The sequence below is a fragment of the Dipodomys merriami genome, unplaced genomic scaffold, assembly GCF_024711535.1.
Source record: "Dipodomys merriami isolate MVZ:Mamm:240054 unplaced genomic scaffold, mDipMer1.0.p SCAF_44, whole genome shotgun sequence".
NCBI lineage: Eukaryota > Metazoa > Chordata > Mammalia > Rodentia > Heteromyidae > Dipodomys > Dipodomys merriami.
Genome location: NW_027206002.1, coordinates 937,388 through 953,509, shown reverse-complemented (window position 1 = coordinate 953,509; position 16,122 = coordinate 937,388). Strand labels below are relative to the sequence as shown.

The 16,122-nt window shown below is 45.5% G+C and overlaps 1 protein-coding gene across 4 annotated transcripts in view; it reads right to left on the bottom strand.

Annotated features, from left to right (window-relative positions):
- The window catches only part of LOC138807893 (solute carrier family 22 member 4), a 62,859-nt gene that overhangs the window by 21,036 nt on the left and 25,701 nt on the right, over nucleotides 1–16,122 (bottom strand). For 3 of the 4 annotated variants that reach the window (XM_069993696.1, XM_069993698.1, XM_069993699.1), the window contains one exon: nucleotides 5,163–5,334. The exons of the other annotated variant lie outside the window; for it this stretch is intronic. In XM_069993696.1, the coding sequence (XP_069849797.1) occupies nucleotides 5,163–5,334 (172 nt within the window). The remainder of the gene's footprint in view (nucleotides 1–5,162; nucleotides 5,335–16,122) is intronic. 4 annotated transcript variants of the gene reach the window in all.

Sequence of the window (16,122 nt, the reverse complement as noted above, 5' to 3'; positions counted from 1 at the left end):
GTCTGAACTCTGGGCCTGGGTGCTGTCCCTCAGCTCTTTAGCTCGAGGCTAGCACTCTACCACTTGAGCCACAGCACCACTTCCAGCCTTTTCTGCTTATGTGGTGCTGAGGAATCAAACCCAGGGCCTCATGCATGCAAAGAAAGCACTCTACCACTGAGCCACCTTCCAAGCCCTCCCTGAGATTCTTTTGTTCAAGGCTGGCTCTCTACCACTTGAGCCACAGCACCACTTTCAGCTTTTTCTTTTTCTGTTCATGTGGTACTGAGGAATGGAACCCAGGGTTTCATGCATACTATGCAAGCACTCTACCACTAAGCCACATTCCCAGCCCTATTTTATTCTTTCTAATAGCTGTGCAAAATTCCATGGCATATAGATACCACAGTTTTTGGATCCACTCATCTATAATGGGGCATCTGGATTGTTTCCATATCTTGGCTATTGTGAAAATTGTGGCAGTGAACATGGATGTGCAGGTGTCCTTGTCATATCTTGGCTCGGGATGCTCAGGGTAAATGCCTAGGAGTGGTGTATGGCTGGGTCATAGGGAAGGTCTGTGTTCAGTTTTTTGAGGAACCTCCAGACTGCTTTCCAGAGTGGTTGCATTAATTTATTTTCCCACCAGTAGTGCAGTAGGTTTCCTTTTTCCCCACATCCCTGCCGGCATTTGTTATTGTTAGAACTCAAAATCTAATGTCTTTTTTTTTGTTGTTGTTGGTCATGGAGCTTGAACTCTGGGCCTGGGCGCTGTCCCTCAGCTCTTCAGCTCATGACAGTATATTACCACTTGAGCCACAGGGCCACTTCTGGTTTTCTGGTGGTTTATTGGAGATAAGAGTCTCACATACTTTTCTACCGGGGCTGGCTTTGAATGTTGATCCTCAGATCTCAGCCTCCTGAGTAGCTACAATTACAGGCATGAGCCTCCAATGCCTAGCTTCTAACAAACCTTTAAAAGGGAAGCTGAGACATAAAACCATATCCAGACACTTGGTGGCTCATACTTGTAATCCTAACTCCTCAGGAGGCTATGATCTGAGGATCAGAGTTCAAAACCAGCCCAGCAGAAAAACCCATGAGCCTTTATCCTCTTATCTACAATTAACTGACCCCCTGCCCCAAAAGAAGCCAAAACCACTGTGGTTCAAGTGGTACAATGCCAGCCTTGAGCTAAAAAGCCAAGTGAGAAGCTCTGATTTCAAACTCTATTACACACACACACACACACACACACACACACACACACACACACACACACACACACACAGGATCCAAATCTTTTTGGGTTCTTTCTCTCACTACACTGTACTCAGAGCCACTGGGATCTCTGCTTTCAAATTCCCTTCATTCTTTGTTGTTGTTGTTGTTACATAACATCTTATGTCCAGCTGATCATTTCACAAGCTGATAGAGAACTAAATGAGGGTGCAAACTATGATCTTTCTGTGGATTTAGAGGAGGAGGAAGAGGAGGAGGAGGAGGAGGAGGAGGAGGAGGAGGAGGAGGAGGAGAAGGAGGAGGCCGCGGCGGCGGTAGTGGTAGAGAAGGCTTCCATTCCAGAAAATTACACTTGCTCTTGTAAATCTAAGTGTTTTCCTTGGACACAGTTTTGTAGGTCTGTCCACATTTACTGATCCTCAGACTGGGTTCCAGAGGAAAATTCCCAATAAATCAGAGTAATATCTCGCCTCTAAGAAAAACATCTCAGGGGCTGGGAAGTTGGCTCAGTGGTAGAGCACTTGCCTCACATGCATGAGGCCCTGGGTTTGATTCCTCAGCACCATATAAGCAGAAAAAAACCAGAAGTGGTGCTGTGGCTCAAGTGGTAGAGCACTAGCCTTGAGCTGAGGAACAGTGCCCAGGCCCAGAGTTCAGCTCTCATGCCTGACAAAAAAAATTTAAAAAGTAAAAAAAAGAAAATCTCTCAAATTCCAGAGAATTAAGAAAAACAATATAGCCCAGAGCTACACCTATAATCCTAGTCACTCAGGAGGCTGAGATCTGAGGACTTTGGTTCAAAGCCAGCCCAGATGGAAAAGTCCATTAAGCTCCTATCTCCAATAAGTTACTGGTAGTGGTACTGTGGCTCAAAGTGCTAGCCTTGAGCAAAAGAAGCTCAAGGAGAGCACCCAGACCCTGAGTTCAAGTCCCAGGACCAGCACCCATACACACACACACACACAAAACCAAACCAAAATGTTCACTCTATCTACCACTCTCATCCTCATCTACACACATATCTCATCCCCAAAACTCGCAATGCTAAACCACAGCAACCTTCACAGGCCACATAGACTGAGTGGTCCATGCTGAGTAGTCTGGTCAGATAATGTCAACACTGGGCTACCTGTCAACTCCACAAGTGCTTAACAGCTGCAGTAAGGTAGAGAACCTGGCAGTTTCCCAGGAGGATAGGTTATGGCAACTCTGAGGTCTAGTCTAAATTATAAACTCCAAAAAAGATCAAATAAACAGGGGCTGGGAAGGTGGCTCAGTGGTAGAGCGCTTGCCTTACATGCCTGAGGCCCTGGGTTCGATTCCTCAGCACCACATAAGCAAAAAGAAAAAAGCCGGAAGTGGCGCTGTGGCTCAAGTGGTAGAGTGATAGCTTTGAGCTGAAGAGCTGAGGGACAGTGACCAGGCCCAGAGTTCAGGCCCCACGACCGGACCCCCCCCCAAAAAAAAACAACCCAAAAAGATCAAATAAACAGTTACTCCAGGATCCTGGAAGCAGGTAGAAATCAAGTAGTTCATAAAACCAAGCACTCCTGGAAGATTTTATTTTTATATAATGAAAAGAAGAAAAAGAAGAGGAAGAAGGAGGAGACATTTTTACCTATCCATTAGTAGAGATCTCCTTTCCTCTTGTTTAAATCTGAAAAAAGTTGCCTGGCACTGCTGGCTCATGCCTGTAATCCTAGCTACTCAGGAGGCTGAGATCTGAGGATTGTGGTTCAAAGCCAGCCTGGGCAGGAAAACTCTGTGAGACTCTTATCTCTAATAAACCACTCAGAAAACTGAAAGTGGAGCTGTGGCTCAAGTGGTAGAGTGTTCGCTTTGAGGTGAAGATCTGAGGGACAGCGCCCAGGCCCAGAGTTCAAGCCCTACAACTGACTAAAATAAATAAATAAATAAATATGAAAAAGGCTGGTGGCTTACACCTGTTATCCTAGCTATTTAGGAAGCTGAGATTTGAGGATCACAGTTTGAGCCAAGCAGAAAAGTCCTTAAGACCCTTATTTATCTCCAATCAACCAGCAAAAAGCCAGAAATAAAGGTCTGGCTCAAGTGGTAGGGGGCCAGTCTTAAAAGCCAAATAGTGGAAAGGCCCTAAGTTCAAATTCAGTACAGCACCACAAAAAGGAAAAGATTATGAGAAAGTATGGGAAAGGCACAAAAAATATTTTTTTTTAAAGGATAGGAGTTAAGATGGTGACCTCATTCCATCATTCCCAACCTGTTCTTCTACATAGAATCTACAGCTAATCATCTCAGGTAATACTGAGTCTAGAATCTCCAAACTTTGTTATTCTCATATCTATTGTATTAACATTTAGTTGAGGAGGGGCTGAGTATATAGCTCTGCAGTAAGGCACTTGCTAGAATGCTTGAGGCTGTGGTTTTAATACACAGCACTCTAACAGCAAAAAAAAAAGGAAAAAAGGAAGGAAGGAAAGAAGAAGGAAAAAAAGAAGAAAGGAAGGAAAAGAAAAAAGAAAGGAAGGAAAGAAGAACAAAGAAAAGAAGGAAGGGAGAGAGAGGGAGGGAGGGACAGAGGGAGAAAAAGAACTAAAGTTGAATTGGGGGAGTTGTGGAAGGAAAGAAGAGAATACTACTCTAATTCACTCTTTAAGACAAAGCAGATAGGGCTGGGAATGTGGTTTAGTGGTAGAGTGCTTGTCTAGCATGCATGAAGCCTTGGGTTCGATTCCTTGGTACCACATAAACAGAAAAAGCCAGAAGTGGTGCTGTGGCTCAAGTGGTAGAGTGCCAGCCTTGAGCAAAAGAAGCTCAAGGACAGTGCCTAGGCCCTGAGTTCAGGCTCCAGGGGGGAGAAAAAGATAAAGCAGATAAACAGATATACCTTGGTCCCTAAGTATCACAAATAATCCATGTATGCACTTTAGTATCCATCAGGGATTGGGTCTAGAACCTCCTGTGACCTGGACAACTATACAAGCGCTGTTTAAAGTCCTTTTTTTTTTTTGGTCCGGTCGTGGAGCCTGAACTCTGGGCCTGGGCGCTGTCCCTCAGCTCTTCAGCTCAAGGCTAGTGCTCTACCACTTGAGCCACAGCGCCACTTCTGGCTTTTTTCTTTTTTCTTATGTGGTGCTGAGGAATCGAACCCAGGGCCTCGAGCATGCAAGGTAAGCGCTCTACCACTGAGCCACCTTCCCAGCCCTGTTTAAAGTCCTTAGATGCCCAGGTCCCTTATATAAAATGGCATAGTCTTTGCATAAAATCCATAGACATCCTCCTATATACTTGAGATCATGTCTAGTTTCCTCATAATATCTAATAAAATGTATATATAGTACCCTTTCTTGAAATTGGGTGCTGGGGATTGAACCCAGGCTCTGGCACATACTAATTACATGAGTTACCACTGAGCCACTCCTAGCCTCTTAATACCTAACAGAGTATATAAACGCTGTATAAATAGCTGTTATACTGCATTGTTCAGGAACTAATAACAAGAAAAGAAAAGTTTGCATATGTTCAGTATGATGTTTTGTGGTGCTCTGTTGTTTGAATCTCCCTATGCAAAAGGCCTGGATAGATACAGAGCTGATCGTTGAAGAGAGAAAGAGATTTTTTGAGAGAAAAGTGTCAAAACAGGAGGCGGAGCTTTAAAACACAAAAACAAAACGGACTTCACAATACCAGCTCCACACACAACAACAACCAGCCACAGACAAGAGTGGGGAGAGTCTTGAGAAGGAATTGGAATTCCAGAGACTAGAGGCTTGTGGATAATGGACCATAAAACTCCCCAAGTGCCCAGGCCCACCCACAAAGAGGCAGAAACCCTATCAGCTTCTGCTTTGGGCTTTGATGGGCAAGTTACAATAGAAGGCAGGCAGGCTTTCTATGCAGGCCAGCACCAAGGCTCAGCTCCAGACACTGCCACTGCAGCAAAGAGGACAAATCACACTCACCACCAGAGCGGGACGCACAGCACGCCGGGCATTGTCAGCGCCAGCAGCAGCAGCCGCCAGTCTCGGATGAAGTAAGCAAACAGTGGCAGCACCATGTAGCCAATTGCAAAAAACGTGCACACTCCTAATGTGGAGAATATAATACGAACTGACTTGCCAAGGATTTCTGTTCCTGTTTAAAACAAGGGAGGAGTATTAGCATGTTCACTCACGTTAGTGTTTGCTTTTTTTAGTGGGGGGCAGAGGGTATTGATCATGAGGCTTGATCTTAGGGTCTGGGTGTGGTCCCTGAACTTTTTTTTTTCTTTTTCCTCTCTTCAAGGTTAGTGTTCTACCATGTTGACTCACATAGCTCCACTTCTGGTTTTCTGGTGATTCATTTGAGGTAAGAGTCTCACAAACTTTCCTGCCTGGGTTGGCTTTGAACTGGGATTCTGAGATTTCAGCCTCCTCCATGGCTAGAATTATAGGCGTAAAGTATCAGTGCCCAGCTAGTATTTCTTTTTATATTATTACCTGGAATAAGTTCAAGTCATCACTACTCAGAAAGAGAAAAAAGGTGTATGCCCAGAATGAAAAAGCTAGATAAGAGAAATGGAAGAGGGAAGGGATCTAGGACTTAGCAACTGACAGGATGAGTTTTCCTGAGGAATATGAGACTTATGAGATATGGATCTTTTCTTGTGAATATACTGGGGCTTGAACTCATAGCCTTACACTTTCACTGGGCTTTTTCACTCAAGACTGGCATTCTATCACTTGAGCTGCTCCTGTATGTCCAATTGTTTTTTTAAAACTGGTTAGAGATAAAATCTCATGGACTTTTCTTCCAGGGCTGGCTTTGAACCATGATCCTCAGATCTCAGCCTCCTGAGTAGATAGGATTACAGATATGAGCCACTGGCATCTGGCTTAAGAGGTATTGTATTTCTAAAGCTTCCTGGCTTTGTTTTAACAGTAAGTAGCTGAGGATTTGATTGTGGAAAACAAAAGTGCACAGGACCAAATGAGAATCCTGTAGAGTCATGAGGCAAGAGCACTTTATACCTTTATAACCTTGTTAAGAAAGAGGAAGAAAGTGTTACATTTTTCAGATCAACACAAAGCACAATGATTACTCTAAACTCAATATTTTCAGTTTCACATATTTAAATTCATGCAAGCCTGCAACTTCCCTGTCAAATTATTGGCTGCCAAATTTTTACCTGGTTTCTTCAGCTATATCTTTTTTTTTTTAAGTCGGTCATGGGGCTTGAACTCTGACTTGGGCACTGTCCCTGAGCTCTTCAGCTCAAGGCTTGTGCTCTACCACTTGAGCCACAGAACCAATTCTGGTTTTCTGCTAGTTAATTGGAGATAAGGGTCTCACGGACTTTCCTGCTCGGGCTGGCTTTGAACCGTTATCCTCAGATCTCAGCCTCCTGAGTAGCTAGGAATATAGTTGTGAGCCACTGGCGCCCAGCTCAGCTGTATCTTTTGATCCTTGGAATCTTTAAATTTCTGTACAGTAGCTTTTGTAGAATGTACTGCATTTATTGTTTTTGTGAAGCAGTATATGATTGTATAATTTCCGTGTGTAAATTGAATACTTGGGCTTTCAGTACAGTATTTATGCAATAAACATTGATGTTATAAAAAGAAAAAGAAAGAGGGGCTGGGAAGGTGGCTCAGTGGTAGAGTGCTTGCCTTGCATGCATGAGGCCCTGGGTTCGATTCCTCAGCACCATATAAGCAAAAAGAAAAAAGCTGGAAGTGGTGCTGTGGCTCAAGTGGTAGAGCGCTAGCCTTGAGCTGAAGAGCTGAGGGACGGCGCCCAGACCCAGAGTTCAGGCCCCACGACCGGACCCAAAAAAAAAAAAAAAAAAAGAAAGAGGAAGAAGTTGTACCACTGGGCCCTGATCCCTTTCATTGATTAAATTTAGGTCTCTGCCTAAAAGAGAGTTGTTAAAACTTTGCCTGTTGTGGACAGAAGTTTTGAAGCTCTATTACTCTGATCCCTTCCTGTAGAACAGCATGGATGGTCGAAACTCCAATCATTCCTTATTAACACTACCTACTGCTCATTGATATTCACTTTTCCTTCCTTGACTTCATCACAATCCCCATCATCATCATCACAGCTGGCATTTCTTTGGTGTAGGTCCTTTAAGCCATGTGTAGGCTAAGTGCTACATAGGCTTATCTTATTGCTGCTTCACAAGAATGATATAAGAACTACTATCACTCCTGTTTTACACACACATGGCTAAGACTTAAAGAATGAAAGTGGTTTGGCCTGAATTCCTATTTCTATAGTAAGTGATACAGCTAGGATTTAAGATATGTCCCTTTGACCTATGAGGCAAAGCCTTGGTCCTATAAAGCAATCTTTCAACAGAGACTCAGGTGGAAACAGGCAGGGGGAATGAATGAAGTTGTGTTCTCAGACTGAAGACTTGTATTTTCCCTTCCTGAGCAAGTCACCAAACCAGTGAGAGCCCAACGTCCTCTGAGGAACATTAGAAGAGCAACTGTTACAGGGAGACAGGTACCAGGGTGACTCCTAGAACTGCTTACTCAGGATCTTTCCTCCTCTGCCCTGTAGTTTGTGTGTGTGTGTGTGTGTGTGTGTATGTGCACACGCATATGAGAACACACACCCATGTGACAGTCCTAACACTTGAACTCAGGGCCTGGGCACTGTCCCTTAGGTTTTTTACTCAAGGCTAGCACTCTACCACTTGAGCCACAGCTCCATTTCCAACATTTTTTATTGGGGGGGGGGAGCAGTTAACTGGAGATAAAAGTCTCATGGACTTTCCTGTATGAACTGACTTTGAACCACAATCCTTAGATCTCAGCTTCCTGAGTAGCTAGGATTACAGGCCTGCGCCACTAGTACCCAGATTGTTGTTGTTCTCTTTAAGACACAACTCTTTACTTTTTTTTTTTTTTTTGGTCAGTTGTGGGGCTTGAACTCAGGGCCTGGGCACTGTCCCTGAGCTCTTTTGCTTAAGGCTAGTACTCTACTGCTTTGAGCCACAGAGCCACTTCTGGTTTTCTGGTTGTTAATTGGAGATCAGGGTCTTATGGGCCAGTCTTTCTTTCCCAATCTGGCTTTGAACCATGATCCTCAGGTCTCAACCTCCTGAGTAGCTAGGATTAGCAACTCTTTACTTTTTTTTTTGTCCATTGTGGGGCTTGAACTCTGGGCCTGGGCGCTGTCCCTCAGCTTTTTAGCTGAAGGCAAGCCACAGTACCACTTCCAGTTTTCTGGTGGTTAGTTGGAGATAAGAGTCTCATGGACTTTCCTGCTGGGCTGGCTTGGAACCACCATCCTCAGATTTCAGCCTCCTGGGTATCTGGGATTACAGGCATGAGCCATTGGCGCCAGCTTCCATAAGGATTTTTTTTTTTTTTTTAATACTTCAGATCTCAGCCTCCCACTGAGTAGCTAAGATTACAGGCGTGAGCCACTGGTACCCGGCTCTTTACTTTTGGTCTTTGTCAGTCGTGGGGCCTGAACTGCGGGCCTGGGCACTATCTTTCAGCTCTTCAGCTCAAGACTAGCGTTGTACCACTTGAGCCATAGCGCCACTTACAGCTTTTTCTGCTTAATGTGGTGCTAAGGAATCGAACCCAGGGCCTCATGCATACAAGGCAAGCACTCTACCACTGAGCCACCTTCCCAGCCCCTATATTTAACTTTTATGTTATCATTGCTTTATTGTATTTAAATGATGAGCTGCCTTGAAATCTTCCAAGGATGAGCTGAGGGATGAATGTGTAAGCATGCTGCGCAAGTTGCTGGCGCCCATTGTTTGTACTGTGTTGTGACCCAGGCCTAGTCCCAGGAAGCTCCCTGTCTGGTTGGGAAGAGGACATGGGTCATGGTGTAGATAAAATTGCTAGTGTGCCAGGCACTGGTGGCTCACATCTGTAATCCTACCTACTCAGGAGGCTGAGATCTGAAGGTTGCCATTTGAAGCCAGCCCAGACAGAACATCTGTGACACCCTTATCTTCAATGAACCACCAAAAGCCCAGATAGAAGTATAGCTCAAGTAGTAGAACACCAGCCTTGAGTGGAAAAAGCCAAGCAAGAGCCAGAGATCCTGAGTTCAATATTGGTGCCTGTGCACGCGCGCGCGCACACACACACACACACACACACACCCCACAAATATGTTGCCAATCATTTTGAAAACAGTCTAGTAGATGTTCAAAAGATTGAACAAACAGTTACCACAGGATCCAGAAATTCCACTCCTAGGCATAAACACAATAAGTCTAAAAACATCCATGCAAAAACTAATGCTAATGGGCTGGGAATGTGGCTTCGTGGTAGAGTGCTTGCCTTGGATGCATGAAGCTCTGAGTTCGATTCCTCAGTACCACAGAAACAGAAAAAGCTGGAAGTGGTGCAATGGTTTGAGTGGAAGAGTGCTAGCCTTGAGCACAGAGAGGCTCAAGGACAGGAGCCAGACTCTGAGTTCAAGCCCCAGGACTGGCAAAAAAACCCAAAATAAAACCACCAAAACAAAATAAAAAAACTAATATTCAGAGACCCATAGCAGCCTCATTCATAATAGCCCCAAGGTAGAAATACCACCTGATGACCATATAAACAGCAGATGTGCAAGGCACTGGTGGGTAATGCCTGTAATCTCAGCTATTCAGGAGGATGGGCAGAAAAGTCTGTGAGACTCTAATCTCCAATAAACCACCAGAAAACCGAAAGTGGCATTGTGGCTTAAGTGGTAGAGCGCAGCTGGGCGCTGGTGGCTCACGCCTGTAATCCTAGCTACTCAGGAGGCTGAGATCTCATGATCGCAGTTCAAAGCCAGACGGGGCAGGAGAGACTGTGAGACTCCTATCTCCAATAAACCACCAGAAAACCGGAAGTGGTGCTGTAGCTCAAGTGGTAGAGCGCTCGCCTTGAGCTGAAGAGCTGAGGGACAGCGCCCAGGCCCAGAGTTCAAGCCCCACAACCGACAAAAAAAAAAAAAAAAAAAAAGTGGTAGAGCGCTAGCCTTGAGCTGAAGAGCTGAGGGATAGTGCCTAGGCCCAGAGTTCAGGCCCCATGACCAACCAACCAACCAACAAACAAACAAACAAAAACCCAGCAGTTGTAACTCAGACAATAGGACATTGTAACATGGGTCCCTCCAGAGAACACAAGTGAAAGAAGCTAGGCCCCAAAGCCACTCTATTAATATAAAGCATCCAGAATAGGCAAATCCAGAGTGAGAAAGTAGACTGGTAATTGTTAGGGGGGAGAGGGACATGAGAGTTTCTTTCTGGAGTGATGGGAATGTTATGAAGTTAGAGTTGATGGTTATAATATACTAGAAGCCACTAAACAGTACACATCCAATGTGAACCATGTTATGTAAATTTGTTATGGACCTGAATGTGTGTCTCCTTCATATGTTGGAGTCTTAACTTCCAGAGTGGCTGTGTTTAAGGCAGAAATTGAGTTAAATGAGATTGTAAGAATGAGGCCCTTCATTTGCAGGGAAATGACTGGGACTAGAACAAATCATTTTGAGCTAGGTAAGCCAAGAGCAAAGAGATAAATGGCACATGGTCTCCCTGATATATGGATGCTAAAGCCAAAATGCAAGGAGATGTGACAAAGTAAACAGGACTCGAGAAACAAAGGACTTCCAATCATTTTGTCGTAGAATTGCTAAGTGACTCCATGTTCTTGATCACATATATGGTATATATATATTATATATGCATATGTATATGTGTGTGTGTGTGTGTGTGTGTGTGTGTGTGTGTGTGTGTGTGTGTGCATCTGAGGGAAGCTAGGAAGAAGGCACAGAATCAGAAGGAAACGGGAAAACATAGAACAGAGGGGCCCATCAGCTGCACTAGACATAGATGAAAATGAACTAAGCAACTCAAAGGCAGTGATGGGAAAGAGGGAAAGAGAAGGAAAGAGGGAACAGCTGACATTAAGCAAAAGGAAAAAAATATAAATATCATCTGATGTGGAAGAAATAATTGTATTGTCAAAGCTCAGAGAATTCACAAATTTTATAGATCATGATAATGACAATTTGCCTTGTGATGGTTAAAATGTGTTTGTGACTTTAAGTATCACTATTCCACAATACTGTGAACTATGAGAAATTTATGTAATCACCTTTTTAAACTTTTTTTTTTTTTTTGGGGTCCAGTCGTGGGATCTGAACTCTGGGCCTGGGCCCTGTCCCTCAGCTCTTCAGCTCAAGGCTAGTGCTCTACCACTTGAGCCACAGCACCACTTCCGGCTTTTTTCTTTTTGCTTATGTGGTGCTGAGGAATCGAACCCCGGGCCTCGAGCATGCAAGGCAAGCGCTCTACCACTGAGCCACCTTCCCAGCCCCCTTTTTAAACTTTTAAAAAAAGTTTAAAAAGAATGAGGCCCTGATCCAATAAGATTGCTATTCTTTTTTTTTTTTATTGATATACTTGGATTTGAACTCATGGCTTTACACTTGCTAGGTAGGAGCTCTACCACTTGAGCTATGCCCTGGTCCTTTTTTTTTTTGCTTTAGTTATTTTTCAGGTAGGGTCTCACATTTTTGCCAAGGGCTAACCTCAGACCGTGATCCTCCTATCTATAGTCTCTGGCATAACTTAGGATGGCAGAAACAACTAGTTTGTAGGTCTCATTAGGCTTTCTGGCCTCCAACTACAAACCTTGACCCTTCTGACTTCCACCTTCTGAGTAGCTGGGATTACAGGCATGAGCCATCACACCCAGCCCAGATTCAGCCCATACTGTTGTTCTTTATGAAAAGAGATACCAGAGAGCTCTGGGTGGGAGTGACTTTGTCCTGCTTTCTTCCTCTTCTTCCCTCTCTCTCTTTCTCCACCCCCCCCCCCACCACCACCACCACTAGCACAAGGGAAAGGCCACCTGAGCACACAGGGATGAGGCAGCCATGTATGATCCAGGGAAAGAGACTTCATCAGATCCCAGCTCTGTTGGCACCTTGATCTTGGACTTTAGTCTCCAGAACTGTGGAAAATTTGTTTTTTGTTTTTTGTTGTTGTTGTTGTTGATCATGGGGCTTGAACTCTGGGCCTGGGCGCTGTCCCTCAGCTCTTCAGCTCAAGGCTAGCGCTCTACCACTTGAGCCACAGTGCCACTTCCAGCTTTTTCTGCTTATGTGGTGCTGAGGAATCAAACCCAGGGCCTCATGCATGCAAGGCAAGCACTCTACCACTGAGCCACCTTCCCAGCCCCGGAAAAATTGTTCTTATTTAAGTCTCTAGTCAGTGGCATTTTGTTAATGAATCACACTTAAGTAGCCTATGACAAAATTAGATTTCACTTAAGAAATGTGTTATGGAGCCGGGCATCAGTGGCAAATGCCTGTAATCCTAGCTACTTAGGAGGCTGAGATCTGAGGATCACCATCTGAAGCCAGCCTGGATAGGAAAAGTCTGTGAGACTCTTATCTCCAATGAACCACCCAAAAGCTGAAAGTAGAGCTGTGGCTCAGGTGGTGTGCGGTGCTAGCCTTGAACAAAATGCAGCTCAGGGACAGCGCCCAGGCCCTGAGTTCAAGCCCCATGACTCACCCCCCCCCACCCCAAAAATCTATAGATTAATCAAATAAAACAAGGCATGGAGTTTGGCTCTTTTGTAAGCCCTGAAACACCAGAGTGCACTGCTGAGCTGCAGGAAGCAGCCACTTTGTTTTTTTGTTTTTGTTTTCCTTTTGGCCAGTCCTGGGGCTTGAACTCAGGGCCTGAGCATGTCCCTGAATTTCTTTTGCTCAAGGCTAGCACTCTACCACTTTAGCTACAGCACCACTTCCAGCCTTTTCTGGGTATGTGGTACTAAGGAATCGAACCCAGGTCTTTATGCATGCTAGGCAAGCTCTTTACCACTGAGCTACTTTCCCAGCCCCAGCCATTTTGTTCTTAAGAGGTGTCTTCCAACACCAGATGCTGACGCTGACGGGGGAGTCCAACTGGGCGGCATTATAGATAACACTGTCTAAAAACTTTCAGACCCTGAGAACCTCACATGACAAGTCTCACATCAGAACTCAAAGCCTGTCATTTCCTGAAGTCTAGCCCCCGCCCCGTTCCCCCCACCCAAATAAAAGGCTTGGACCCAAGTTAATAATGAGCCTTCTACACTTAGAACCTGATTGATTGCTGTTTGACACACTGACTGTCAACGCCTGGTTTTCATACTCAGTCCTGATGGGGGGGGGGGGGAGGCTGCAGGGGGGGAGGGAGGAGGGGGGTGACCATAGCTCTGTGTGGAGCAGAGAGGGCAGTGCAGGGCTTAAGGCTAGTGCTCTACAGCTTGAACCACAGCACCACTTCTGGTTTTCTGGTGGTTAATTGGTGATACGAGTCTCACGGACTTTCCTCCCTGGGCTGGCTTTGAACTGTGATCCTTAGATCTCAGCCTCCTTAGTAACTAGGATTACAGATGTGAGCCACTAGTGCCCTCATTCTTCTCCCCCTCCCCCTCCCCCTCCTCCTCTACCTCCTCCTCCTCCTCTACCTCCTCCTCCTCCTCCTTTGCTTTCTTTTATTTATTTTTTTAATTTATTTATTTTTTTTACCGGTCGTGGGGCCTGAACTCTGGGCCTGGGCGCTGGCCCTCAGCTCTTCAGCTCAAGGCTAGCGCTCTACCACTTGAGCCACAGCGCCACTTCCGGCTTGTTTCTTTTTGCTTATGTGGTGCTGAGGAATCAAACCCAGGGCCTCGAGCATGAAAGGCAAGCGCTCTACCACTGAGCCACCTTCCCAGCCCCTTTTCTTTCTTTTAAAATTGTTGCTTATGGAGCTTGAACTCAGGGCCTGGGCACTGTCCCCGAGCTTCTTTTGCTCAAGGCTAGCACTTTACCACTTTGAAATACAGCTCCATTTCCAATTATTTAGAGTGGTGGTTATTTAGAGATAACAGTCTCATATAGTCTTTGCTGCCTGGGCTGGCTTCAAACTTCAGACCTCAGTGTCCTCCCGAATAGCTAGGATCAGAGGTGTAAGCCACCAGTGTCTGGCTCTTGTTTTCTTTCTTTCTTTCTTGTTTTCTTTCTTTCTCTTCCTTCCTTCCTTTCTTCCTTCTTTCCTCCCTCCCTCCCCATCCTTCCTTCCTTCCTTCCTTCCTTCATCTCTCTCTCTCTCTCTCTCTCTCTCTCTCTCTCTCTCTCTCTTTCTTTCTTTCTTTCCTTCCTTCTTTGTCCTGGGTCTTGAACTCAGGGCTTGGGGTCTGTTTTGGAGCTTCTCCATGCTCAAGGCTAGCACTCTAGCACTTGAGCCACAGTGCCACTTCCAACTTTCTCTGAGTAATTTATTGGAGATAAGAGTCTCACAGACTTTCCTGCCTGAGCTGGCTTTGAACCATGATCCTCAGATCTTAGCCTCCTGAGTAGTTAAGATTACAGCATGAGCCACCAGTGCCTAGCCCTTGTTTTCATTTTTGAGACAGTGTCTCACCATTTAGCCCAGTCTGGCATAGAACTCTTGATCTTCCTGCCTCAGCTTCCCAAGGGCTGCAACTACAGCTATGTAATACCATGTTTGGCCTCACACATGATTTTGAACCATGTCCTGCTCTTTTATTTTTGCCAGTCCTGGAGCTTGAACTCAGAGCCTGGGCACTGTCCCTGAGCATCTTTTGCTCAAGGTTAGCACTCTACCACTTGAGCCAAGCACCACTTCCAGTTTTTTCTGTTTATGTGGTACTGAGGAATTGAACCCAGGGCTTCATGCATACTAGGCAAGCACTCTATCACTAAGCCACATTCCCAACTCCAATACTGCTCTTTTCTTTTCCTGAAAGGAGGCAAACAGACTCCTCCTGAGTGTGCCTGCCTACGGTCTGCTATCTGCCGGGGCCATGTGACTTTGACATGTTCAGGACACCAAGGCTGACCCCAGAGCAAAGGGCCTTTCACCAATAATTAAAGGAGTGGAATTGAACAATCCATCTTGGCAATCTGACAGCAGGTGTATACCTTTTCAACTAAGCGAACAGAGCACTTCCAAAATCTGTGCGTCATCAGCCTCTGATGACGCCATAGTCACCTAGCCATGCACAGACTTTCCAGCAAGAAAAGATCTTAAGACATTGTGTGTGTGTGTGTGTGTGTGCGCGCACACTCGCACACGCACGCGCAAATACATGCGCACATGTATGTGTGTGCCAGTCCTTGGTCTTGAACTCGGGGCTTGGGCACTGTCCCTGAGCTTTCTTGCTCAACTCTAGCACTCTACCATTCAAGCCACAGTTCCACTTCTAGCTTGTTTCTCAGTTAATTGGAGATAAGAATCATCTCATAGACTTTCCTACCTAGGCTGACTTTGAACTGTGATTCTCAGATTTCAGCCTCCTGAGTAGCTAGGATGACAGGGGTGAGCTCCTGGCATCCAGCCAGACCTTTTTTTTGTTTGTTTTTTTCGGTCGTGGGGCTTGAACTCTGGGCCTGGGCACTGTCCCTCAGCTCTTCAGCTCAAGGCGAGCACTCTACCACTTGAGCCACAGCACCACTTCTGGTTTTCTAGTGGTTTATTGGAGATAAGAGTATCACAGACTGCCCCGGGGTTGGTTTTGAACCGTGATCCTCAGATCTCAGCCTCCTGAGTAGCTAGGATTACAGGCATGAGGCACTGGTGCCTGGCTGAGCCAGACTTCTTTTAAAGGGGCCCTATTAATAATTACAACAGGACAACAGAAACAGATGGGGACAGCGCTGAGCCAAACAGAAGGATCACAGAAGCCAGAAGAGGAATTGGTGTCTTGTGTCAGAAGGATAGGTTCGCTTCCCCTCTCCCATGGAGTCTGCTCTTCCTTCCACCTTGCCCTGTGGGGGTTCTCCTAAGAATGGCTCTTGCTAAGAGCTTACTTTACATCCTCTCCAGAAAAGCTAGAGAGAGCCCTGCCGCCTTTCCCATGGCCCAGGAGTTGATGATCCTCCCTTCCACAGCTCAGCAGTCCTGCCAGTAGCTATCAG